The 26,049-nt window shown below is 36.0% G+C and overlaps 1 protein-coding gene across 1 annotated transcript; it reads left to right on the top strand.

The window, feature by feature from the left end:
- Positions 1–956: 956 nt before the first annotated feature.
- Positions 957–20,927, top strand: SLC5A7 (solute carrier family 5 member 7; the record flags this gene model as incomplete). Its single annotated transcript, XM_081265377.1, has 8 exons — positions 957–1,134; positions 4,178–4,291; positions 5,057–5,212; positions 10,854–11,002; positions 14,598–14,741; positions 15,898–16,051; positions 18,403–18,620; positions 20,298–20,927. The coding sequence occupies 8 exons, from the start codon at positions 957–959 to the stop codon at positions 20,925–20,927; spliced, it is 1,743 nt and encodes a 580-aa protein (XP_081121503.1).
- Between the last annotated feature and the right edge of the window lie 5,122 nt (positions 20,928–26,049).

The raw sequence follows: 26,049 nt of genomic DNA, 5'->3' as shown, positions 1-26,049 counted from the left end.
CTGAGTTTCCACCAGAAACTTCTGTGTGCGCATCGGGGTGCAGGTAACAGCCCTGGCTATGAGACTAACAAAACACCAGAGAACAAGAATGCCAGACCGCTACGGATTTAGCACTTGACATCTGCCTTTTAAGAGTTTTGCGTTTTAATACCCTGGACCCTCTGCTCTGAGTTTAGGCAACACATTTTTAAATCATTTTCTTATAGATACCACTAATGGGGATGTGTGAAATGAAGGAAGAACAATGGAAGGTAAAGAGGCGGAACCCTTTAAACAACAAGTACATATTTAGTTGACACAATAAATTGACCCATAGGAACTTGTTGAAAAGGTGGAGTTGATGCATTTTTAAATAGATTTTCCTAAAGTTTGTCCCCCGCCCCTCCCCATGTCAGATTACTTTTGGAGGCATTTCCTGAAATCTTTTCAAAGAACTGGTAGAAGAATGAACGAATTTTTTAAAATTCTTGGTATATTGCTTGATGATACACTAATGTTACTAATAATTCTAGTACAGTAACTTAGTTTTAAAAGGCAAATGCAATCACAATTTTTGGAAATGATTTCTTGACAGAATTACTGAGTTAAGATTCAAGGTCAATGTTAAATTGAAAAAAAAAAATTATGAAACACGAAGTGTTTATGGTTCTATTTGTTAAGCAATATTTCCTTATTTATTTATTTATTTTTGTTTCTTGAAAAGTCAGGACATCATTAAACTGTTAAATAGAGATAGGATAATATAGTGGACACTTGTTGGCCATGGCCAATTTCACACGTGACTTCAGTGTACTCTTTCTTTAAATGGCACAGGTTGGCTCAGGAGCCAGCTGGCTTCTCCTGGCTGCCTGTGTAGGCACAGTGCTAGGCTGCTATTTCTTAATGCATTACTGTATTTTCTCCACAAGTCTTAATGAAGTAGCCAACTGCGGAAGAATCTGGACCCTCAGTTAAAAATGGCTTTCCACGTGGAAGGACTGATAGCTATCATCATATTCTACCTTCTCATTTTGCTGGTTGGAATATGGGCTGCATGGAGGACCAAAAACAGTGGCAGCGCAGAAGAACGCAGCGAAGCCATAATAGTTGGTGGGCGAGACATTGGCTTGTTAGTTGGTGGATTTACCATGACAGGTAGGTTCCAGTTCCAGTTCCTGCTTGCTTGGTGCAGTTCATCCTTGCTTGGCTTCTCTGAATATACATTATGTGGTCTCAGAGTGTCATTGCAAACATTGCTCTTTGTCCTTTGGGGATTCTTTAGGTTTGCTGGTTATATATTTTGAAAATAATGAATATCTGCTTGAAAACAAAATGGTTTCAACTCAGTAGTTCTTGCATAAAATGATTTTATAATAAATCAATGAATCTAATACCAACGAAAAAAAGTCTGGGCTTTCTGTTCTGTTTAGTGGGTGGAAAGAGTAAAGACAAAGAAGTGGAGGAATGAAAACATGCCCTAGTCTTACAAGTCATGCATTTGTAAATTAATACGATAGTGTTTCAGTGTGTCCAGTAATGCATGCAGGAAGTTGTGACTCTGAGTTATCTTAAATGACAAATGTCAGTGAATACTAACTAGTGATGGTTTTTAGCCTAAATAAATCCATTTGGAGGCAATACAATAGCAAACTGATTGATCCCCTGCTTGGAAACCTAATTTTCCTATTTAGTAATTAATTTCCTTACAGGAAGACAATATTATGACTCCACAACAATGAAAAAGGAATTTCCAGGAAACTTGATAAAAAGGGGAAAAGCCAGGGTGTGTCCTTTCTGGAATCCCCTAGCTACCATCTGTAGCCCTCTTCCTTTCAAGCCTTCTTTGTATTAGGAGGGGCTGGTATTCTGTCTGTCTTTGCTTTGCCCAGAGGTGGTTTTGTATGTGGGACAATTTCTTTCTTTTTATAGTCATCTTATTCATTGAAAATAATTCTGAAAAACAACAACTTAAAATTACACTTTCACTGATAACACATCTTATGTGAGTCTTAGTAAACATTTAAACATTAGCAATATAATCTATATTAACAGGGACTCTGAGTTCTCATTAGAAAAATAACCCATTGGAAATCATATCTGAATGATGTCCAGTTTCAATCCTGAAGTGCAATTTAAAAATGATTCACCCTGTATATCAAATAGTTTACCAAAGCACTGTAAAGACAGTTCTGAAAGTCTTGACTTTGTAATCTACAATGTTCTATATACACACTAGATTTTACCTTCCAAGCATTTACAGTCTCTTTGTTTAACTCTTCACCAACTATAGACGGATTCATTTGTTCTTTGTAATAGCCTTGTGAAAGGGCTGTGGGGTTAAGTGAAGATCCAGGTTACCTTGTTAACCAGGACCAGGGCCAGGCCCAAACCCAGGTCTTCTGATGGCCATGCCCCAGGCCCTTAGTACTATACCACATGAGCTCATGAACTGGCCTCACTCTATTTCTTTATAAAGCTACTTATTTTGCAAATGCCACTAAAGTAATACATGAACTGCTGTATATCAAAGTGTTTTACTCATTGCAAATTGTTATTTGCAATAATAATAATAATACTGTCCTATTACTCTAGTTTAATATTCTATTTAATATGGTCATAAAGAAATTTCAGGATTTGTTCCTTTACCATATTGAATGATTTTTTTTCACTGTAATACTTTATGAAACTATATAGAATATATTCAAATAACACTATTTCTTATGAAGTGTCATGGTCTAGCTTGGTTTGTGAAGTTCTCTCTCTCTCTCTCTCTCTCTCTCTCTCTCTCTGTCAGAAGATCCTTAATTAATATTACCATTCACTTAAAATCTGAACCATGTTATTTAAACCTTATCAGATTCACTTACTTATATATATTTCATTTACTTGTATATTTCAAAAACTGTTGATTCTTTAAAAATACAGACAGTTTTAAAATGTTCAAGTCCTCACTCATGAATTTAATATAAAATATACAGCCATGGACAATAAATTATAGCATAGAAAGGACAAGATTGATTAAAAAAATGAAGAGAATTAGCTTAATCATAGTAAGTAATGGAGTCTTCGCTTCTATATTATAATAGGGACAATTGTTCAACACCATTTTTTTTTTGGACAAAGGACAGGAGAGCTACACAATAAAAAATAACCATGAATTAGCTTTGTGCTTGTAAGATCATCTGATTATTAATTTTATGAAGCAAAATAGTGCTGGCCTGTTAGCAGCTCCAGGTACCTAGCAGGAAGACCAAGTCTCAGGTTCTGTGTCTGTGAGAATTCTTTCTTCTATCCCTTTTCCATTCTCAGTGTGTGTGTATCAAGTGGGGATTCTTTCTACAATTTCAGCAGGATTTAGATTGAGAAAAGCAAATGATGGTGTTTGTTACTTATTAACACCAGATGTAAAAGCTGCTATGAAGATGGGAGTGTTTGATAAATACAAATCTTGTCCACATCAAGATTTTGTATATAAACTTTCCATTAAATGTACTTAAAATTACTCTGCAGGAATGTCTTTTCATATTAATCTTTTAAAAATCAATTAAACCCCAAGACACAATCTCTTCTTTGCTTTGTGTTAGATTAAAAGCCAGATAAATTCTGGCATGAAAGCAACAGAAGCACTTATCTGTCAAGTACTTATGTATCAAATACACATCATTATTTTACATATACTCTATGAGAGTTTAGAAAATTCCTTAAAGTCAAATTTTATTCTCTATGTGATGATTCAGCCTAAAATTCAGTGTCATATCTGATAAGCTTTTTTTTAACAGCCTTTGACACTCAGAATTTTATATACATTTTACATAAATAGCATTTTGAATATTTTGACTGTATTTTTGAAGAATATAAGCTGCAGAAATGTAGTGTCCCTTTAACCTCAGTTTTTCAACAAGGATCAAATTCTTCATTATCTTTTTTAAAGAAAGCAGTAGCTTATAGATCATGATTGGCCCAAACTCATTTTAACAAAAACTTGCTTTCTTTGGTTCCTTGACCTCCTTCTTTCAGCTATTATTCTATAGAAATTTCATATATCTGAAGAAAACATATGTCACAGAATTCCTCAGTCTGGAGTAGCCATATTAAATGACCCCATGGGACTAGTGGCCTGGTGCTGAACAATCAGACCTAGAGTACGACATGTAAGACAATGTCATATGTCATGACCTCTCTTTTCATTCTATTTCAGCCACGTGGGTTGGAGGAGGGTATATCAATGGGACAGCTGAAGCAGTTTATGTACCAGATTATGGTTTAGCTTGGGCTCAGGCACCAATTGGATATTCACTTAGTCTGGTTTTAGGTAAGTGGAAGGTTAAATCTCCTTGACTCATTCAGTAAAGCCTAAAGAATAAAAGTCTAAATAACAAGTGGGTTAGCAAATCAAACAGTGGGAATAACTATTGTGGAAAAATGTCACCAGATAGTTCTAAGTAGGTGTTACAAGAAATTGATATGCAACAGAATAATAATGCTTAGGTAATCTCTTTATTATGGAACATGTAAATAACAAAAAAAACAACCTTTGATCTTATAACTTTTAAAACAGTGAATTTCTTAGCATAATCATATTTTATTCTTTCAAAAATATTATGGACATGTCATTAAAAATGAATCAACTTTATTGTACCTGACACTTTTTTGTAAATTAAACTTATAAAAGGCCAAGAATATTATATAAAATGATTCCTCTTTTCTTTCTTATTTTTTTCCCTTCAATTTGTTCTTTTGGACCTTGTGTTTTTTCTAAATGTACTGAGTGATACAAATGCACCAAGCCATCTCAGTGAACACTATCCTACTCCATATATTTAAATTTCATATGCCTCAATTATAACATCTTGTTGTCCATTGGATACATCTATTAAATGAACTAAGGAATTTATATTAGGTTGCTGAATGCTTCTTGGTAATGCACTCACAGTATATTTCAGACTAGTTCCTCAATATATACAGTGTTCTAAAACATTCATTTCCCTTAAGAAATCATAGCATAGTAAAAAGCTGGCAAAGACTATTATATTATGAATTTTTAATGTTCTCATAAACACTCATGCAATTTTTTTAGGTGGTCTGTTCTTTGCAAAACCCATGCGTTCCAAGGGATATGTGACCATGCTAGACCCATTTCAGCAGATCTATGGAAAGCGCATGGGTGGGCTCCTATTCATCCCTGCGCTAATGGGAGAAATGTTCTGGGCTGCAGCAATTTTCTCTGCACTAGGTAAGCACCAACGGATCATTGTTCTACCTTCATTTCTAGTTTCCTGAACATCAGACCAACAACTTACTTTCTTCAGTCTTGGTGTCTTAGAAATTATTAAAATCATATCCTAAGTCATATTTATACTTACAAAAACTTAACTGAAGTTCTACATTTACTTGCAGTATTGTTGTAGAGATTACGTCCCATCTCAAGTGCATTTGTTTTAAACTTGAATTACATAATTAGAGCAATCACTATGAGTTACTTTATAGGGATTCAGGGTTGCTTTTGTAAGTTGTATATGATTTTGAACAAAACATCATTTATTAAGCAAAACTAAGAGTGCTATTTAGGGTTGAGTGTGTAGCCCAGTGGTAGAGTGCTTGCACAGCATGTGTGAGGCCCTGAGTTCAAGCCCTAGCACCACCAGAAACAAAACAAATATTTACTGGGTGCAGTGGTGCCTGCCTATACTCTCAGTGGCTTGGGAGGATGAGGCAGGAGGAGTGCAAGTTAAAAGCCAGCTTCAGCAATTTATCAAGGCCCTATGTAAGTTAGTGAGATCCTGTCGCAAAATAAAAAGTTTTAAAATAAGGGCAGGGGGCACTAGGAATAGGTCTCAGTAGTTAAGTGGTACAAAAGAAAGAAAAAGAAAAAAAAAAAAAACTACTGTCCATGAGCCAGGTTTAGGGAGAATACCTTTGATGAATACATTTAAATCAGTGAGTTCCATTTTCATTTTTCTCTAGAAGTCTCATTTATGTGAACTGAGAACTTTTTAATCTTTCCTGTTTTTTTTCTTCTGATAACTGCCTTGTTAATTGATATAAAGCATAGGCAAGACTATCTAAATTCCTCAAGGAATAGTACCACATCATTTTTAAAGCATTAATATTTCTAGAGATATTGACTTTTTGCATAAAATATACCTAATCAAAAACAAATATATAACCAATGTGAGTCTCGACTGTAAATAATACTCCCAAAGAAGTATTTCCCGCCTTCTCATGATGACACGTCATGTAAGCGCAATCGCCTAACTGGAGATATTTCAATAAAATGATATTTGTAAAAAGCACAACGCTGTGGTTTATTAGTGGAAAAATTTAAGTGTGGTAGAATGTAGCTTGGACTTCCCTGCCAGGTTAAATGTCTTCTTAATGAATAATGAAAAGCTTCCCCACCCCTGACTTCCTCTTCACCTTCAAAGACCTACAGGGGAACTAACTGGGCCAACTGATCATGATTGAGAGACTGAGGCTGCTGAAGCAGCTAGGAGATGTAGTTCCCACACTAAGGTACACACACCTCACCTGCTGCAGACCTACCTTCATCCTGCTGGCTAGACATCTCAGCTCTAAGACTCATCCTTAATTGCTTGCACTCCTACCTGGTTCCTCCATCAACCACCCCCCACTCCACCCCTACCTCCATCCACCTTTGCCTCTTCCCTGCCATAAGCCAGGCCACTCCCAGCCTCCCTTACCTGTATTAATGCAGCCAACTCCACATTTGCAGGTCTGCCCTACGGTGGGCGCCACATGGCAGCCAGACTCATCCTTCTAAATTCTAACCTCATATTCTAATCTCATCATGTCCCCTTTCTTGCTTAAAACCAAACTTTTGAACAGGGCCCTTAACTATGGCCTGAGTCTTCTCTCCTCTGATTATCCCCTGCACCCCACTTGCCCTCTATCTTCTGTCTGAATTGTGGTTCTCTATTGCTTCTTACTGATACTGTGCAAGCACAGGTGTCCCTGCTTTGGATTCCTTTCTCCTCTTTTTTTTCTCTCTCACCATTTGCCTCCCTAATTACCAAGCACCCTGGCACTTACAGGGAGCAGTGCTCCAAACTTGCTAGGAGCCTTCCCTGTGGGCTTTCGTAGGCACCTGCAATTTTTCCTCATTGGGCTTATCGTCTCCCTTTGTATGATAATTTGCCTGTTCACTTCATGCCCAACTTTTTACTGTACACAATGGATAATCAATTTCTTTAGGGCAGGAATCGTGTCCCGTGAATAACTATAATCCTATCACAAAGAAATTAATAAATAGTTTTGAGCTATACTTTTTTTGACAAAAGAAGATGAATATTGCTTTTTTTCCCCCTCCCCAATGTAATTCCATTATGTCTTAAATTATTGGGTTGTGTACACATTTAGGGAGATAGATGCTGAGTTTAGACTCAGTAGAGTCTAACTTATGACCCAAGATCAACTAATGCTAAGAACTTGTACTTGGCCTTTGGATTTTCAGTTTCCTTGCGAGATTTAGAAAACAAAAAATTTCAGAGGAACCATGGGAGATCTTCAGGCTCATCTGATCAAGAGCGAATGTGTACCATCCCACGGAGTGCTGAGGTCCTTCTTGACCATCAGCAGAGTTGGAAGGTTGGAAGGTCCTCAGCTTTCTTCAATGGACTATGTCAGTGTTTGCCTTCTGGGCATGCATTCGTCTAGATGTAATTTCCCATGTTTTCTTACAAATGGAAATACTACCAAACTTTAAGGGGTTAGAACAAAAGTAAGATAAATTTCCTCCTATTTTGTATGTTCTAGAATATAAATCCATCTTCTAGTTTTTATTATTATGATTCCATATGGCCTTCTTTTTCTCCCTTTCTCCCAAACTCCCATTAACATTATTTTCTTGGTCTCTGTAGAAACAAAGTTACTTGATGTGGAAAGAAGAGAATTTGATGGTTATAATATACAGTAATAACTCATGGGAAAATGTCATACTGCCCTGGTGCAAGATAATAACACTCCCCAATCGTTGCTAAGCTTATACCCTAATGAAATCATGTGTAAAAATGCACCTCTCTTCCCACCTTGCTCTCATTAGCTGAGAAGCAATGGGAGTTTATTTGTCATTGGTTTCAATACTAGAAAATTTTGGTTTTAAGAACAAACTACCTGCTGGGTATTTAAAAAGGAGTGGGCTAAATATCTAACAGAATACAACATGTTCACTCTAACTGAATAAAGATCAACTTATATAACAGTCCTGAAAGAGGAAAAGAATTAATGAGCTAATATTTCCAAAGTATTTTAGAAATAGAAAGCATAGTGGCAAAACTCAGAACTTTATTACAATTAGTTTCTGTTGGATATATGTGTCTGTGTATGTATTTCAGTATATTCAGTAAAGCATGCTTCTTTTTCATGTTAACACATGCATATATGAAATAATATATATTATCGCTTTTGCTTGAAATCTGTGTTGTGGCAGAATGTGTACTTTTAAACTATCACCCATATTCTTCAAAAATAATAGCGTGAGTAAGGCAGAGCTAGTGTTTATAAGAAAAAACTTGGGATACTTAAGAATAGACAAGTGTAAGATTTATTATCACCTCACTGTGCATATGCATGGTTTACTGCGGAAATATAGGAGAATCTTTTTTTTTTAATGATTATAATGAACACTTATGTAAAGATAGGGTTCTGCAGACCAAATAACTTTTAAATTGTATGTTTCAAGTATAACCAATTTCATGAAAATACTTTGAAGACAACTACATTCACAGATGTCAGCTGTGTGATTCTATCTTTGCCCATTCTTCCCTCTCTCTCTTTTTCTTCTTCCCCCTGAATAACCTCTTTTGGATTTGGTTCAAGGTAGAATTTATCCTTCTTGTATTTTGTCCCTTGCTCCTGAGGCAAGATTCAAGATCTCATGGCCAAGTTCACTGCCCTCTTAACCTGAAACACCCTGTCATCATAAAGGTTCTCAGGAAGCCTTCTTGTGGCTTCCTAAGACATCTACATCCTGATATATCATCCCACATTGATAAATCCTGCAGTTTATTGAGTTGGCTTCATGAATCCTGCAGAAATCTCATGCCAGTTTTGATTACTATGCAGCTACTGGCCTAATACTGATAGAACAGGTATGCTTGCCGTCTTGACCTGAGAGCAAAGTTATACCAACTATATTTGGTATAAATGGGCAACACCTTATACCTTTTAAATGTATACTTCTACTGCAGATGGCTCAAATTAAGAGATTTTTTTTTCATAACTTTATTCACAGTATATTTATTTTCATATCTACATAAGTAGACTATATTTCTCAGTAGATCTATTAGAATAACTTTGTTTTATTCACTACCATTGATATAATTTTTCAGAAAATATTTTAGATAAAAAACTTAACCCAATCTTAACAGTAATAAACAGGAAGGTAACTTCTCTCAGATCACTAACTTACAACCAAATGATGACATCCACAGGATTGCAAATCTCAGTCCAGTGATTTTTATTCTATAATTGAACCTCTCATATTATGGGGTGATAACATACATGTTATTAAAGTGGAGAACCACGCCCAAAGAGGAATGGCAAAGAATGGCAACTATCAAGAATAGGATTTCAGGGGGAGATAACCTCTTAAATATCTATACAGTCATAACTCAGATAATTACCTAAAGTCACTTGTAAATAATTAACCGCTCTCCTCTGTCTTTTATCCTACAACTCCTTAGTAGATGTTTCTTTTAATTGATTTTTTATCCAGGAGGATAATGTTATATTATTATCATGGCCAAAATAAATACAAAAAATATTTTGTATTGATATCTTGGGTCAAAATACTTCGAATTATTCTTTAGGATGATGGATTTTCATCCATGTAGATTGTAAATATTGTTATGCCAATTAAGGAGGAGGAGGAGAAGAAGGAGATTGTGAGGCATCTGGCTACAATTGATGGTGTAAAAAAATCACAGATCTCTTTCATGTCTGCTAGCATACCTATAATTGCCATTTATAATAAGATAAAATATAAACTATATAGTTTTGAAAAAAATGGAAAAGCAATTAATGAGTTATGAAGCAGCAAGTGAGTTAAGAAAGCCATTAGTCCAAGAAATGGGCCAACCTTCCACACCATTAAATTGTCACTGGAAACACAGGCATCGAAAAACACGATAAACAGCTTGTAAAGTAAAAGAAACATAAACTTGAATTCTAAGAATATAAAATCTGATGATGGAAATGACCTAAAAATATGATATTCATCATTAGTGTTCTTCATTATATCAATATCTCAGGAGTAGAAGTTGTATGTCCCACCAGCAAAATAAAATAAAATGATCCTTCATGACCTTGAGGGAGAAAAAGTTGAAAGATAAGTTTTAATAATTATATAATTTTCTTCTACAAATTTGTCTTAATTGTTGGCACCTCGGAGGGTTCGCCAGCTATAACAGGAAAGCAGAGGGCAAACTAAATGTAAAAGAGCCAATGAATAATCATTGTAAAACTGGAAATGACTGATCAAATTGCTCAGAAAGCCTTATTTTCCTTATGGATATGAGTAAATATATTGCATATAATTAAGTCAGAATTTCAGAGGGTGAAATTGTGAATTCATGGAATGGAATTGAATGTCTCAATGTCTTGTTCAGGGTGTTCAGTGATGGTAAGTTTTGGGTGTCTCTCATGTATCTGAATATATATAAAAAGAGATATATAGTCAGTTTGATAACATACAAAGGTCTCAATATAAAATTCACTTTAACCAAGGTTATCCAGTACACTGTGTACGACACAGGGAAACAGCTGCTGTAACAGAACTCACAGGATGGCCTTGCCAGAAAGCAGAACTCACCCCAGACCATGACCAGCGCTCTCACTTCTTTTTGTTGTCCCCACAGGAGCCACCATCAGCGTGATCATCGACGTTGATGTGCATGCCTCGGTCATTGTGTCGGCCCTCATTGCCACTCTGTACACCCTGGTGGGTGGTCTCTACTCTGTGGCCTACACAGACGTTGTTCAGCTCTTTTGCATTTTTGTAGGACTGGTAAGTGGAGCCTTCCTCAGATTTGCCTCCTGTCTTCCTCAGTCTTCCTCCTCCTCCTCTTTCTCTTTCTTAACGAAAGATAATGTGGTGTTTTATACCAACTCAGCAAAGGAATTAATGTTTTCCATAATGAGTGATACATAGTAAGTTGTACACTATTTGAAATTTTGTATTTTTCTATGAATTGATTAGATGGAAACTGTAGTTACTTCGTTAGAGGTGGACAGAAAAAATGTGTGCTATGACTAATTCTCAGAAAGATCTAGGTCTTTGTTTTCTTCATGGCTAGATTTGATGGAAACTTATGTGTGGCACCCTTTGAGAACTGATGATATCACTCTTTCTCCACAGGTCAGAAAACTAAAACTTTGATAGTAACCCACACAAGTTTCTTCCCTGTCCTTGTGTTCATTTATCTATGAGACTGTTTATCAATTAGACTCTTCATAGGACATGGAAATTCTATTGAAAACCTTTTTTTGTTAGAAAAATATCCCATTGGAAAAACTGTAGATTTCAAATTATAATGGTTAATATCTGAGGTCAAAGAAAGGGCTTAGTTATATAAGGAATTATCTGTATTATTTATTGTCCTTAAGTCATGGATTAAATTAGGTAATATAGGTTTGTTGCATTAAGAAAGAGTACTATATAATTATGAAATACAAATACTATTCGTCTTATATTAAAAGCATCTCTGCACATTTTAGATGCATTCTAGTCAATGTTGATTCTTTGCAATTACATCCTAAAACAGGGAGATTATAATTATGCACATAATAATATCCATCACCTAAGACATGTCAAAAGAAAAATAAAGGAAATGGTGTGGCCACTCTTCAAGGTGTCACTGTGGGTTCACATACATGATCTCATCAAACACATACATTATGTCAGCTACAGACCCTGCAGGGACAGAGCCCTGTTCAAAGGCCATAGACAGAGCCAGCCAATGCTGAAGATGAATCATTTTCTGAAAGAGAGTCAAAGCACTCTTCATTCTCCTCAGCTTTCTTTATTTTTCTTATGATAAAAAGCTTTTCGCTCTATTTTACTTTTTATTCTAGACAGAGATGAAGAATGAATCCCATTCCTATTTTTTCAATTTTCTAGCATTTGTAATAATATTCTAGAGGAAAATTTAAAAGAATTAACCAAAATTAGATTTACAGTTTAACCCTAAATTTATATACCCTAGCAAAGATTATATTTCCTCTTTTTCTCCTAGACATTTTATTTGCATTTTGTAGAATGTAATTCAGTCATATTTTAATTGAATTTGAGAGTATTTAATTTACTCAATAACTTTCACTTTTTTATTTTTAAATTGCCAAAATCAAGTTGACAGTGCAGAAATTCTGATTTGTACTTAACATCATCATAAACTTTATGAAACAGAGAAAACAGAAGTAAATCTTCTTTCACTGTGTAGGAAGCGAGGTTCGTTTGGCAATGGCAGCTCTCATAACTGATGCACTTGTTATTCCAAGAGACACAGCCCCAGGGGATAAGTCTATTCATCAGTGATATATGTGATTTCTCATTGCATTGCATGAGATCAGAACTTAAAATACACAGGTACATAAACCAAGTAAGCAGGTGTAAAGATGGTAGGTCAAATATATGTAGGGATATATGTCAGAATGTTTTTTTGACTACAAAATGTAACTAAATTGATAAGAAATTGAAGATAAGAATTGTTAAGAAATCACTATTGAATTAACTGAATAAGACTAAATAAGCTTTAATTGCTGTTCATGATACGTAATTAATTAGTCAACTTATAACTCAAACCATCTTTTCTTTGCAGTTTCTCTAATTCTTTGGACTTTATCATCACCCTGGCAGCTCCAAAGTTGTAAATTTCAGGTTTCTTTTTCAGATTCCTCTGACCTCCCTGTTGACCTCTTCTGACCTTTCTCTGTTGACTCTTCATTTTCCTGTTCAGTGCCAGTATCTTTCCATTCCTAATGCCACTGCTTTATCCAAGGGCCACTGAAACCATCTATGGCCCTTCCATACTACTACATTCTTCTAAGTTTGTTTTTAATATTTATGGTGTTAAAATTTAGAGGAAATTTCACTGACTTTTTAAAAAAAAAAAATCCAAAGAAATCCTTCTAGCCAGGCACTGTGGCACATGTCTGTCATCCCAGTGACCAGGGGTGAGGCGGGACCATTGCAAATTTGAGGCCATTCTCAGCAACTTAGTATGACTCTCTGTCTCAAAATAACATTAAAAAAAAGGGGAAAAAAAAAGAAAACAGGGTTGGAGATGTAGTTCAGAGGTAGAGCACCCTTAGATTAACTTTTTTGGGGTGTGGGTGCCAGGGTGAACCTACGGGTGAGTACTCAACCGCTGAGCCACATACCCAACCCTTTTTAAAAGGTATTTTATCTAGAGACAATCTCACTAAGTTGCTTAGTGGCTTGCTAAGTTGCTGAGTCTGGCTTTGAACTCGCAATCTTCTTGCCTCAGCCTCCTGAGCCTCTGGTAATACAGCCTGCAGACACCATGCTGGGCCTCTGGGTCCAATTCTTGGTACCACATAAAATGCATGCAAATCCCTTGAGTTCCCACTTGCATACAAAGCAAAATATAAATATTTTGGTTTGCAATTCAAGGTTCTCTCCATGTCTATCTTTATTACTCCCATTTCCCTAAGCTACTCCCATGCCAGCAAACTTTGTCACCCAACAGATGTGGGCATATGCACACAAACACAAAACATCAAACTTATACTGTTAGTCTTCTACTTTCAATGGCTCAACTTGGAAACTTGGTGTTTTGTTTTGTTTTTGTTTTACTTTATTAGGGTGTAAAACTGAAGCATGTTCAGTCAAAACCACAATTTTAATTTTGATTTTGGATCTTTTCATGGGCTACCTAGACACAGTGAGCACGGTCTTTTCTCTAGTGGCAGTAGCCATGGCTCCTGGTCAGTCACATAATCATATGGGGAAACAACTGGCACTCCACAGTGCACAATGTGGCTGAGCTATGGTGCTTGGTAGGTTGGGTGGATTTAACGCAGCTTTGCAATTTTTTCAACTTATGATGTGTCTGTTGTTGTGTGACCCCGTGGTAAGTCCAGAAGTGTACGTTTTCTTCCACTCTTTGCTTTGCTTCCTCCAGATGGTCTCCTCCTTTGATTTCTTTTTCTTTTACCTATAAGTATTGGGCCCATTCTTCAACACTTGTTTTACCAACAAATTTCTCACTTAAACCTTTCCATGTCACCTTAATGGGTGGATATCTTTCCCTAATTCACATAAAACATAAAAGTGTGTGTGTGTGTGTGTGTCTGTTATGTCTTATATGTAGTATTTTCTTCTCAAAGTTTTCAGGTGACTGCTTCTATAGTTTATATGATACGGCATAATCAAGCAGAAGTAGATAATGTGTTATTTTAGGTTTACTAAATCTGTATTCCATGATGTCCCACAGAGAACATAGTTTCATGTTCTTCTTTGAATAGGGGAACTACTGAGCCACGCCATGTACAAGAAAAATAAACTAGGTGTATCAATTTTGCGATATATTAATCAAGTTTAAAATCACAGACTAAAACTCCAATGCTGCTCTTTGTTCCAGTGGATCAGTGTCCCCTTTGCCCTGTTACATCCTGCCGTCTCTGACATTGGGTTTACTGCTGTACACGCCAAATACCAGGAGCCCTGGCTGGGGACCATTGAGTCCTATGAAATCTACACGTGGCTTGATAGTTTTCTGTTGTTGGTAAGTGATGCTCTGGCCTGAGGAACGTCGTCTAATTGTCAATCAAAGGCATTTTCAAGATTTTCGTATTTATCCTTAAATATTTACCTGCTGGTGCATGGCCTTCTCTGTATAAGTACCACATACTGATTTTACCACTAAAGCTCCATCATGCCCATTTCTGAGCTCATCTCCAAAGTGCATTCATAGATTGCTCATACACACCGTAAGCAAGGATGTGTTATGTCATTTAATTAAAGCCCAATATCACATTTAGCTGTCAGGTAAAAACGAGTATAAACAAAATTCTGACATTCTCCCTGACATTCCGCTATATTCTCTATGCTCTTGGGCACTTTGCAAAACAGTGTAATGCATTGACTCTTGCAGTAGAATGGAAATTACGGAGCAGGAACCATGCCCTTTTCAAGTTTGTGTCATACGACCACTACATGTCTGGTGCAGGGTTAGAGTCTATAAATATTTATTGGGTTATATTGATTCAGATTTCATTTCCTACTTTCAGAATCTTAATCATTTTTTGATAAAATTTTTTATGGTTCAAATTTGGGATGAGAACCAACTGAGGTCTTCTGGATAGTTTTAAGGCAACTTAAATCAGTAAATTTAGGAAAAACAAGGATTGTCTTGTCTAATTACTAAGGAAGACAAATTAAAGAAATTTTCCACAATCAAAAATATGCGATAATGTTGTCTTAGTTCTCTTGGGCTACTATAATCAAGTATCATAAAATGAGTGACTTAGAAACAACAGAAATGTATTTCTCACAATTCTGGAGGCTGGCAATTGCAAGATCAAAGGGCTGGCCAATTTAGTGTCTGATGGAGACTGTACTTTCAGAAAACTTGTTGTTGTGTTCTCACAGAGTAGGAGGCATTCATGAGGGCTTTACCTATGACCTATTCAATTCCCAGGGCTTTACCTAGGACTAAATCCCTGTCTAGTACCTAATTTCATCACCTTGGAGATTAGGATTTCAATAAACACATGGACAATAACAAACTTCATATTACAACCAACATAATCACAGCAGCTGAGATTCCTGGCCCTACTTCTGACTATTCTAAATGCAATTCTTGTAAACCTCTTGTTTAAAAATATTAGTAAATGTGAAATCCCTTCGATTCACTCTGAATCTTTGGGGTTCTCATGCAGATTCTGGGTGGAATCCCGTGGCAGGCGTACTTCCAGAGAGTCCTCTCTTCGTCCTCAGCCACCTACGCTCAAGTGCTGTCCTTCTTGGCAGCTTTTGGGTGCCTGGTGATGGCTCTGCCAGCCATCCTCATTGGGGCCATTGGCGCATCAACAGGTAAATCTCTGGGAGCTTCACCATCGTTGTCACTTAATTTGCCAGTTCCACCACCGGTTGCCTTCCCTGTTTTACTTCTCTCTTACCCCCACATAGCAAATGCCTCTTCATTCATGGTTCCTTATGTGCCTTGTATAGCATTCAGCAAATTGCATTATAGTTCAGCGATCTCCACGTTTTTTGATTGCTTACTCCATTGGCAAACATTCATAAGTACACCTCCTCCCCCATTTTGCTATATTATCAATTGTATCCACTTCCGTCCCCAGTGGTTCTCAACCATGGTGCACAGTGACCTCACCTGAGGAGTGGAGAGGGACTTTCTACAACACATCTACCCCTGGCCTACTCCACAGGGTGTTTAATAATCAAAGATAGAGCCAAACACTAGTGTGTGTGTGTGTGTGTGTGTGTGTGTGTGTGTGTGTGTGTTTAATAGCCCCCTCTGGTGAGTCAAAGCTAAGCCAAAGTTGAGAGGCACCAGCTTAAGAAAAATTCACCTGTCTTCATGACTACCCACAGACCACTCTGAACTTCAGAGTCTACCTCTATGATTTCAATAGTTTGTTCAAGGTTTTTTTTTTCCCCCCCTTGGAGAAATAAGTGAGTATGTGTATGGATGAAGATAAGCTAAGAAACTAAATGGTAAAAGAGAAAGGGAGAGAGAGAGAGAGAGAACACAATAAGAAATGTTTTTTTTTCCCCCTGTTAGCCGTTATGTGAAACACTTTTAAATTCTCACCTTTAATTTAAACTTAATTGCTCCTCATCCTTATGTTCCTTATATGGTGGAAAAGAAAGGCAAGCTCCTTTGGGCCTCTTTCATAAGCATATTGATCACATGCAGGAAGGCTCTGCCTTCATGACCCACTCTTCCGTCAAGGTCCTGTCATACCTAATTTCAACTCTTTGGGATTAAAAATGAAGTAAACTAGGAGGGCATAAACTTCAGACCTTAACTAACATAATGATAGCAATGGAAATTTTTGGCATGTTCAGTGTTTTACATATTTTAGAGTCAGACTTCTGACTATTCTAAATGTGATTGCAATACAACTCTTAAGAGCATTTAAAACACATCACATTAACGAAATTCAAAAGAGTAACCTAAGTAGAGAAAAATAAAACAGTTAAAAAACAATTTTTCTTTTATCTCATTGTATTTTTTTAAACATGACCCAGGGTGATGCTCACATGGTGACTCTGACTTTTAATTCAAGAGCTATTTATTGGATTATTTAGTTTTTGAAAGAGCAGTCATGGTTCGTAGAATACTCTTTTCATTCCAGTTGTTGGTTCATGATATAAATGAACATTCAAAAAGATAAAAAAGATGTTCAGTGTCTGGCTTTTGGGGGGGTGGAAAATTAAAAAAAAAAACAGGATTTATTTCACAAGCAGAAGAGAGATCTGGAGATTATTTGGAGGGTGGTAGGGAAACAGACTGATTAAAACAGAATGAAGGCATTTTTCTTTTGGATTGAGTGTAACTTAGCAGTTGTTTCTGGCATCGTGTCATCTCTGTTAAGTCTTTAGAGTTGGCCTCGTCGTTTCAGCATGGCTTTACTGTTGATCATGATGGAAAATGGGGAAAGGAAAAGTAGCAGGATCCAGAGGAAACCACCCTGTCACTCTGACATCAAGGAAGTTCAGCAAATAAAAAAGGAATTATATTAATATGTGTTTACAGGTTCCTCATGTTCTTCAACACAGTAAGCAATAAAGAAGCTACATATTCTAAGATAAACATATGCTTCAGTCCTCTTACCTTAATTCAAAAACCTTACTTCAAAATCCTTCTGAAAAATCTCAGTTTTATGAGTATAATTTTCATTCAGTAAAGATGGTTCAGTTCTTAATCTAGCAAGTCTCCTGCTTCTTGTAAGTAAAATTCTACACAAGATTAAATGAAATTAGAAAAATTGTGCCAAGATAGCTCCTAAATCAAGCTTTTCTACAGGAAAAATGAGAGGTAACAACAGCCATGCTGTAGTCTCTTGCACACCGATAACTAGGCCTAAGGAAGTGGTCCAGAGAAAATTCTGTGGTTCCGTCTAAGAGCATTTGTTTTCTATGATTCTATGTAATATAATGCCACATTGCAGAAAAGGAGTATGTATGTCGTCATCATATTCTAAGCAGGTGTTATGGATGAGACTGACGGTCATCAGTACCTTTAGAGGTCAGAACATGTAAGACATTTCCACATGGCCATCACATGGACTTGCCTCTTACGCAGGCTAACCTATGTGATGCTCAGTGGTTTCAGAACTACCTAGTAAACAGCATGACCCAGATGGGTAGAGGAGATATGCCTCTTGGTTGTCACGCTTGTGGTTTCTACCCAACAGACTGGAACCAGACTGCATATGGGCTTCCAGATCCCAAGACGAATGAAGAAGCAGACATGATCTTACCGATTGTTTTGCAGTATCTCTGCCCTGTGTACATTTCTTTCTTTGGCCTTGGTGCTGTGTCTGCTGCTGTTATGTCTTCAGCTGATTCTTCCATCTTGTCAGCAAGTTCAATGTTTGCTCGGAACATCTACCAGCTTTCCTTCAGACAAAATGTAAGAACACTTTTTTTTAAAATTTGTAATTTATTATTATTGTTGCTATTTCTGCTGTCATTGTACTTAATGTTTTTGTAGAATATGTATGCTTATAGATTCCTTATATTCAACCTGTGCTGTAACTGAGCAGTAAAAAAGCTACATATTCTAAGACAAACCTGAACTTCAAGTTATCTTACCCTATCAAGTTCAGATTCAGCATCCCTAATCCAAAACGTGAAATTTGAAATGCTCCAGAATCCGAAACTTTTTGATAACTGATATGTTATTACAAGCAAGAAATTTCACACTATGAAACTTTTATACTCAAAATTATTAAAAATTCTGCATGTCAGTCTATGTACATAAGGTGTATATGAAACCTAAATTAATTTCTTTTTTAAACTTGAGCCCCATCCCAAAAATCTTTCACTATATAAGCGGATATTCCAAAATCCAAAAATATATGAAATCCATTGCTAATACTAGGCATTTTAGATAAGGAATGCTTAATCTGTATATATGTGTTCATATCCTATATTAATTCCATTTTCTGTAATTCTATATTCTGTAAACTTTGATTAGGCATACTAGTTTAAATGACACTGAGCTTACATGTGCTGAAAATGCATGTTAACAATACATTTTATTATTCATGTTTTTTTAAATATTTATTTTTTAGTTGTACAAAACACCTTTATTTTGTTTATTTATTTTTATGTGGTGCTGAGGATCGAACCCAGGGCTTCACATGTGCTAGACGAGTGCTCTACCGCTGAGCCACAACCCCAGCCCTATCATTCATGTTATACTTAAAGGAACAAATCAATATAACTATTTTCCAAGATATTTCATCATGTTGCCATAATTAAATTTCTTGTCTTCTGACAAAAGATTACTGCATCTTAAAATATCTTAGCAAACCATTTAGTCTGATTAAGCACAGTAGGAGACAGAAAAACACTGGTAGAAGCAGGACACTCTAAGTTATTTTATGCATATTTGTGTAAACTCTGAACTGCTCTTCATTTAGACTCCCAAGTCTACCTTAGTCATAAAATATCCCCTCGATTTAATTTTCTTTACTGAATCAAGTGGTTGTAGAACAGAAGGCTTTTGGAGTCCCTGAGGGACCAAGAACACCTCTGGAGGGAGAGCCTTTCTTCGCTACGGAGCTTGGTCTCTTTGTGTTTTTAGGTCATCCTTACAAAGTAGTCCCAGTGGTTTTAGCAAGAAAATGTCATGGAAAAGCCCTTTTGTGTGGCACCAGAAGGTGGTTAGTCTTATATACGGTAGTATTCCTACAAGGAGAGGAAGTAAGGACAGTCACAGCTCTCTCGGTGCCACATGAAGACTATTCATGAATACATACAAGCAAAATTCTCCCTTGCCCCGTTATCCCTGGATGATGTCACATTAGCTCATCTCCTTCCCCTGCACCTTCAGGCACAGGATGTGGTGATCTAGCTTCATGCATATGGTACCCAGAAGCCCCACTCCACCAACCACCTGGGAGGTCATCAAGATTGTGAGCTTCAGGTGTCGTAGGTTAGGTTGGGTTTGCCCACAGAGAAAATCGTTTGCCCTGGGGGATTCTTTAGACGAGTTGTAAAGGGTAAATAAAGATGCATCCGGATCTTCACCCACATGAGTCCACATATTGGTGCCAGGCTGACCCTCGTCAATTTCTTACAGGCATCGGACAAGGAAATTGTTTGGGTCATGCGAATCACTGTGTTTGTGTTTGGAGCGTCTGCAACAGCCATGGCCCTGCTGACGAAGACCGTGTATGGGCTCTGGTACCTGAGCTCTGACCTTGTCTACATCATCATCTTCCCACAGCTGCTCTGTGTGCTCTTCGTCAAGGGGACCAACACGTACGGGGCCGTGGCAGGTTACGTCTCTGGGCTTTTCCTGAGAATCACTGGAGGGGAGCCCTACTTGTACCTGCAGCCCTTGATCTTCTACCCTGGTTATTACTCTGATAAGAACGGTATCTATAACCAGAGATTCCCATTTAAGACTCTTGCCATGGTCACCTCATTCCTAGCTAACATCGGTATCTCTTATCTAACCAAATACCTATTTGAAAGTGGAACCTTGCCACCCAAATTAGATGTATTTGATGCTGTTGTTGCAAGGCACAGTGAAGAAAACATGGATAAGACAATTCTGGTCAAAAATGAAAATATTAAATTGAATGAACTTGCACCTGTGAAGCCTCGACAGAGCGTAACTCTCAGCTCCACTTTCACCAATAAAGAGGCCCTTCTTGACATCGACTCCAGTCCAGAAGGCTCTGGGACTGAAGATAATCTACAATGACACCATCTAAATAAAATACTGCTTTTGCAAACAGAGCACTCTTGTAGGATAGTCCTGGAAAGATGGTTCATGGCACATATAATACATATTAAAATTATAAACAACGTTCAAGAGAACAAAATCCTTGCCAAAAAAATATGAATATGTATTAAAGGAGGGATTCAGGAAAAGTCATGTGCAATTGCACAAATACAGACTAAGCTAGAAGGAAGCAGCTATGAATTTTATTTTATTTTTTAATTTCATTTTATTTCTCATCCATAGTAGTTTCTATTTTGACACTAGATACTTTTGTTAAGAATATAAAAATGAAAATGCCCCAAAGAAAAGATGGCCCAATTATTTATCATTTTTATGGAAAAACAGTGTGCAGATGAAAGAGCCTAAGAAAGGAAATTGGATGATTTTGATCCAAACTTTGTTAATGCACTTTTTAATGACCAATGTTAATGCACTGGTGAGTCAGATTGTCAGACTGAGGCTCAGAATAACTCACAGCTACTCTGATGAATGATGTAATGAGTTAACCAGTTGATTTTTCTTGATATGATGATTAACCCCTTCTTTCGTGGTCTGAACTGAAACATCTGCTGAATATGCAATCTCCACACACCCCCCTCTAGTGCAGGGGATCCAATCCAACATCTTGAGCATCTAGGCAAGTTCTCTGCTGCTAAGCTACACACTCAGCCCTGTAATCTGTCATTCTTTGACTAATGGCATGTATTTTTCTGAGCACAGGCAAAGCAAACACACAAAAATTATTTCATAGTGGCACTTTTTTTTATGTGCAAGATGATAGAAAAGAGAGATAATTTTGGAAAAAGAACACTGGGATCCTTTGAGTACATCCATAACTAACATGTGTGTAGATAATAATACCTGGAGCATAGCAAAATTATTAGGCGAATTTACAGCAATAAATCAAGAAGGACATTAAACAAAAAGTGATATGAAGAGATAAAAGATACATTTTTATCTTCAACTGAAGTATATACAGTTTTGTTGCATGATAAAAGAAATAGTATTTTGGGTAACTATTCAAATCAGGATTGGAAGTGAAAATGGGCCATGGGTAAGGAGCAGTAGCTACGCAATACCATTATGGTCGATGAGAGACAGACTACTAGATTAACATGTATTAATAGAAGTTCCCAAAGCACCTCCTCATAGTAAAATTGGAAAAACAAATCACACTTATTGTTTTATGTTCATGAATGGGGTGACCTAGTATTAAGGATCTGCTCTGTGGCACTTTTTTGCATAAGCCAGGTTTAGATATTGGACGGAAATTTTATATTGAATTTTAAAATGTGACCAAAAGTGGAAAGTAAAAATAAGTTCTAAAAGGAAGAAGCCATCAATTTTAACACTTGATGTGTACATAGTTTTCATGAGGTCAGTCATTATTATTTTACTCCTTTTCTGGAGTTAAAATACATATATATATCTATATATATAATGGTTTTTATCCATTATAGAATTATAAATTCTTTGACCACCAATCATACATTATTGAAATAACTGGAGCTGTATTGACAAAATCAGAGTAAATTTATGAGCTGAAAAATATTCTGGGAATTCTATTCAATAAAGAAAGCTAGTCTGAATTTTGAAACAGAAGCACTTTTTTCAAAAAACATTCCTTTTTGTGATTCATAAGCAAAATGCTATTAACTCCATGTCTGGCATTAAGTCTATACAATTTGTTCCTGACCCTAGAATTTTATTTTAAGATTTCAATTAGAATTATCTCAAAACAAATATTTTCTTAATTATAAAAACAAGTTAAATTCCCAAGGTAGTTTGTTAAATGTGAAATGAAATCATTTTACATATTGTCATATCCTATATATTTACAGTGCTTTATTGAAACATGATGATAAATATGACAATGCGTTCAAATTTTTTTATTGAAAACCATATATACCTAAATGAAAATAATTTTTTATTCATATATTTTTTGAGGATCTACTCAGTACTGTGGAGTACTTGTGAGGGGTATACTTTTGGAAACTGAGTACAGGAATCCAAGATACTGAGACATGATTGAGAAGAGAGCCAGGGAAAGGAAATTGATTAGAGAAAAAACAGATAAAAACATATGACATGTAAAAGTATTGACTAATGGGGACTACAGATCCTGGGAAACTGGTATTCCACATGTACCATGCACCCAAATAGCAACTCTGTCCATTCCATCACTGAAACATGCGTCTCAGCTCTCTGGGGCACAGGTATACACTATTAGCATCAGGAAGCACATCATCTGCACTGTAGCCTTCAACAGGAGGGTATACTCTCCACAGACATTGTTTTCAACAATTTTCTTGAGTAACAATTGTTCTAACAACCATATTTAAGTTCTGTGAAAAAATAATTAAAATTAATAGTAAAATTTCTTCCCATTTAATTCATTTTGTAAAAATAGAAAGATACAGGGAAATACAAGGTTTAACCTGTCCAACTATTAAAACCAGTTAAGTAATTTAAGTTAAAAGATAATGGACTTTCATTTAACCCATTATTTCCCATCTGTTCTCAAACTAGGTATATAAAAACGAATGTATTTTCAGATTTATAAATGCACTAAATATTAGCAAGTGATTTTTAAAGTGCCAAAATGTCAAAAGGAATGAAACAATCTCAAGATCCTTATTTATCTGCACATTCAGGCATAAACTCCCCTTCAATTTCCAAGGAAGATGGAGGAGACTGGCTCTGTTTTGTCATCATGGGTAGATGGTGTTGAATTTTTCCAGCCTCATTCAATGTACCTTCAAACTTCATCCTCAATGAAAATAACCCAGAACATTTTAGACACCGTCTATATTAACCTTTGGAGGCAATACCTATGGCTAAAGCATTAGAATAAAACACATTTTCATATTTTGCACTGATTGTAACATGTTTCTTGGGTAATTTTAATGCTTTTTCCCCAACCCACATTCAAAACATCAAGCTTGTTGCTGGACTGATATATAAAAAACAAGCTTTCAAATACTCAGTGTCAAAAATTAAACTTCATTGCTACACTTACAAATAATGAATTTTATGTGAATATCAAATGAATGTAAGCTTGAAACAATTAAATTTGATGTAATGGCTATTGGCTTTTTTATTTGAAAATAATGAATTAGCAATATATTTTAAACATGAATTATGAATTTTTCCTTTTTAGCTTTCAAAAAAATTACCCTGGTATAATATATAATTTATTATGTTTGCTATAATGTATAATTTATTATAAGTTTGCTACTGAACAGACAGATGCATATAATGGTCCTAAATCGTATATTTTTGTCTGTCAAAATATTATATAAAGTTATGCTTAAAATAAGATTTGCAACTTACATGTAAATGTTTTAAATGTAAACATATTGTATTAAATTGTGCTGGTGCAATTCAGGATATCATTGTCCAGGTTTGGCTTTTTGGGGACCTCTCTTAAAATACATATAAATGGTGCTTGAAGATAGTCATGTAATGGAATTGAAATGAACCATCTCATTTCTGAGGATAAGCAAATGCTAAATGGAAATAGCACACCTTGCATAGATCTTAGGCCAATATACAGTATCATATCTCCTAACAAGTTGTAAATTTTCTTTCATTCAAAAGCTGTTCTACCACTATGCACAACTTTCTTTGAATCAAAGAAATTGGCACACAAAATATCTATTGTATTAACAAAAAGAAGATGTAAATCTTAAAAACCAAATAGCTGTCTGATAGTGTGGATGTAGTACATAAAGCCAGTTACTAAGTGATGAACTGTTCCTAATTATGCTATAAATATGCATTGCATATCACTTATATAACTCTTCAAGGGTGTTTTTAAAAATGAATATACTCTCAAGAGAACTTCGAAGTCTTATGCCTTTATCAAAACCATTAGTGTCTTTGAGTGGCAGGACCAGAATGAGCTTAAGGAGGAACAAAGGAAAGAATAAGTAGTTACAGGAGGGAAACATCACACTCACTTGTCTGTCATTGTGGACATTCTTCCACGTGTCCAGAGTCAGCATGCATCTTTGCTTTATCACAAATCTATGCTATAGGGGGGAATTATTAGGACCCAGGAAAGAGAAAGTATCAATATCAACACTGGAGATAGTGTATGTTAAACATCATGGGAGAGAGTTTGAATTTGATCATTAGCACTTTCCTAAGATAGACATTCTTGAAAGAGACCCAGGGAGCCCCAGAAAAATGATGATGATTTTTCCATTTAAATGATGATGAAAAACAATGATGATTTATAGCATTTAAAATACAACTATCTGAGGAAAACCCCCCAAAGAGTGAAAATAGTCATGTTGGATTATTTAAGTTCTCTAAAATCAAGAAGTATGAGGTAATTCTGTTTTGAATTTTGGTTGGTAAATTATAGTTACCTATTTAGAAGAGGTACTCACGATGTATTTTTGGAAGCAAAACAGTGTTGATTTATCAATTTATGATTTAGAAGCAGTTAAACGAAACACGCAAGCCAGGTAGGATTTAAATCTAATGGTTGAACAGTCGGTGGTCTTGAAAGGGATCATGGTGAACAGCCCCCAACTGTCCTGTGAAGGCATCTGGAGCAGGCAAACACCAAAAGATTGAGGAATCATTTCTGAGCCTTAATATGAAGGGAGATTCCTGGGAGAATAATTGAAATACTCAGGATATCACTTTTATCTTTAAGGCTTCTGATTTAGACTGTCAGAGTCTCTCATATTTTCAGATTTCGATTATCTTCTTATTTGGAAGCCATTCAAAGAATTGCAGCACGATTTTATAACAGTAGTCAAGAATAGAGCTATAAAGAAAGACACATATGGCCTCCATAGTTGTATGCTCTTAGCTAAGTCACATAACCTCTGTGGACCTTAATTTCCCATACGGGAATGGCAAGTACCTGTCATTAGTTAAGTTATATGAGGCATTCAAAGTAGTGTGGTAGAAAACACTTAAAATGTGTAGAGATGTAGAATAATAAATACAGCTCTCCAACTGGGAAAATTGTGGAAAAAACATTTGTAGCTATTTGGGAAATCATTTTGATTTTGAACCTTGTCTTTTATCCAACTATTTATCAGCCTAGATTTACATTAAACAGGAAGAAAATGGAGTCACT

This window comes from Spermophilus citellus, assembly GCF_964194105.1.
Source record: "Spermophilus citellus genome assembly, chromosome: 13".
Classification (NCBI taxonomy): domain Eukaryota; kingdom Metazoa; phylum Chordata; class Mammalia; order Rodentia; family Sciuridae; genus Spermophilus; species Spermophilus citellus.
The sequence above is the reverse complement of the archived record's forward strand: the minus strand, read 5'-3'. Positions and strand labels throughout refer to the sequence as shown.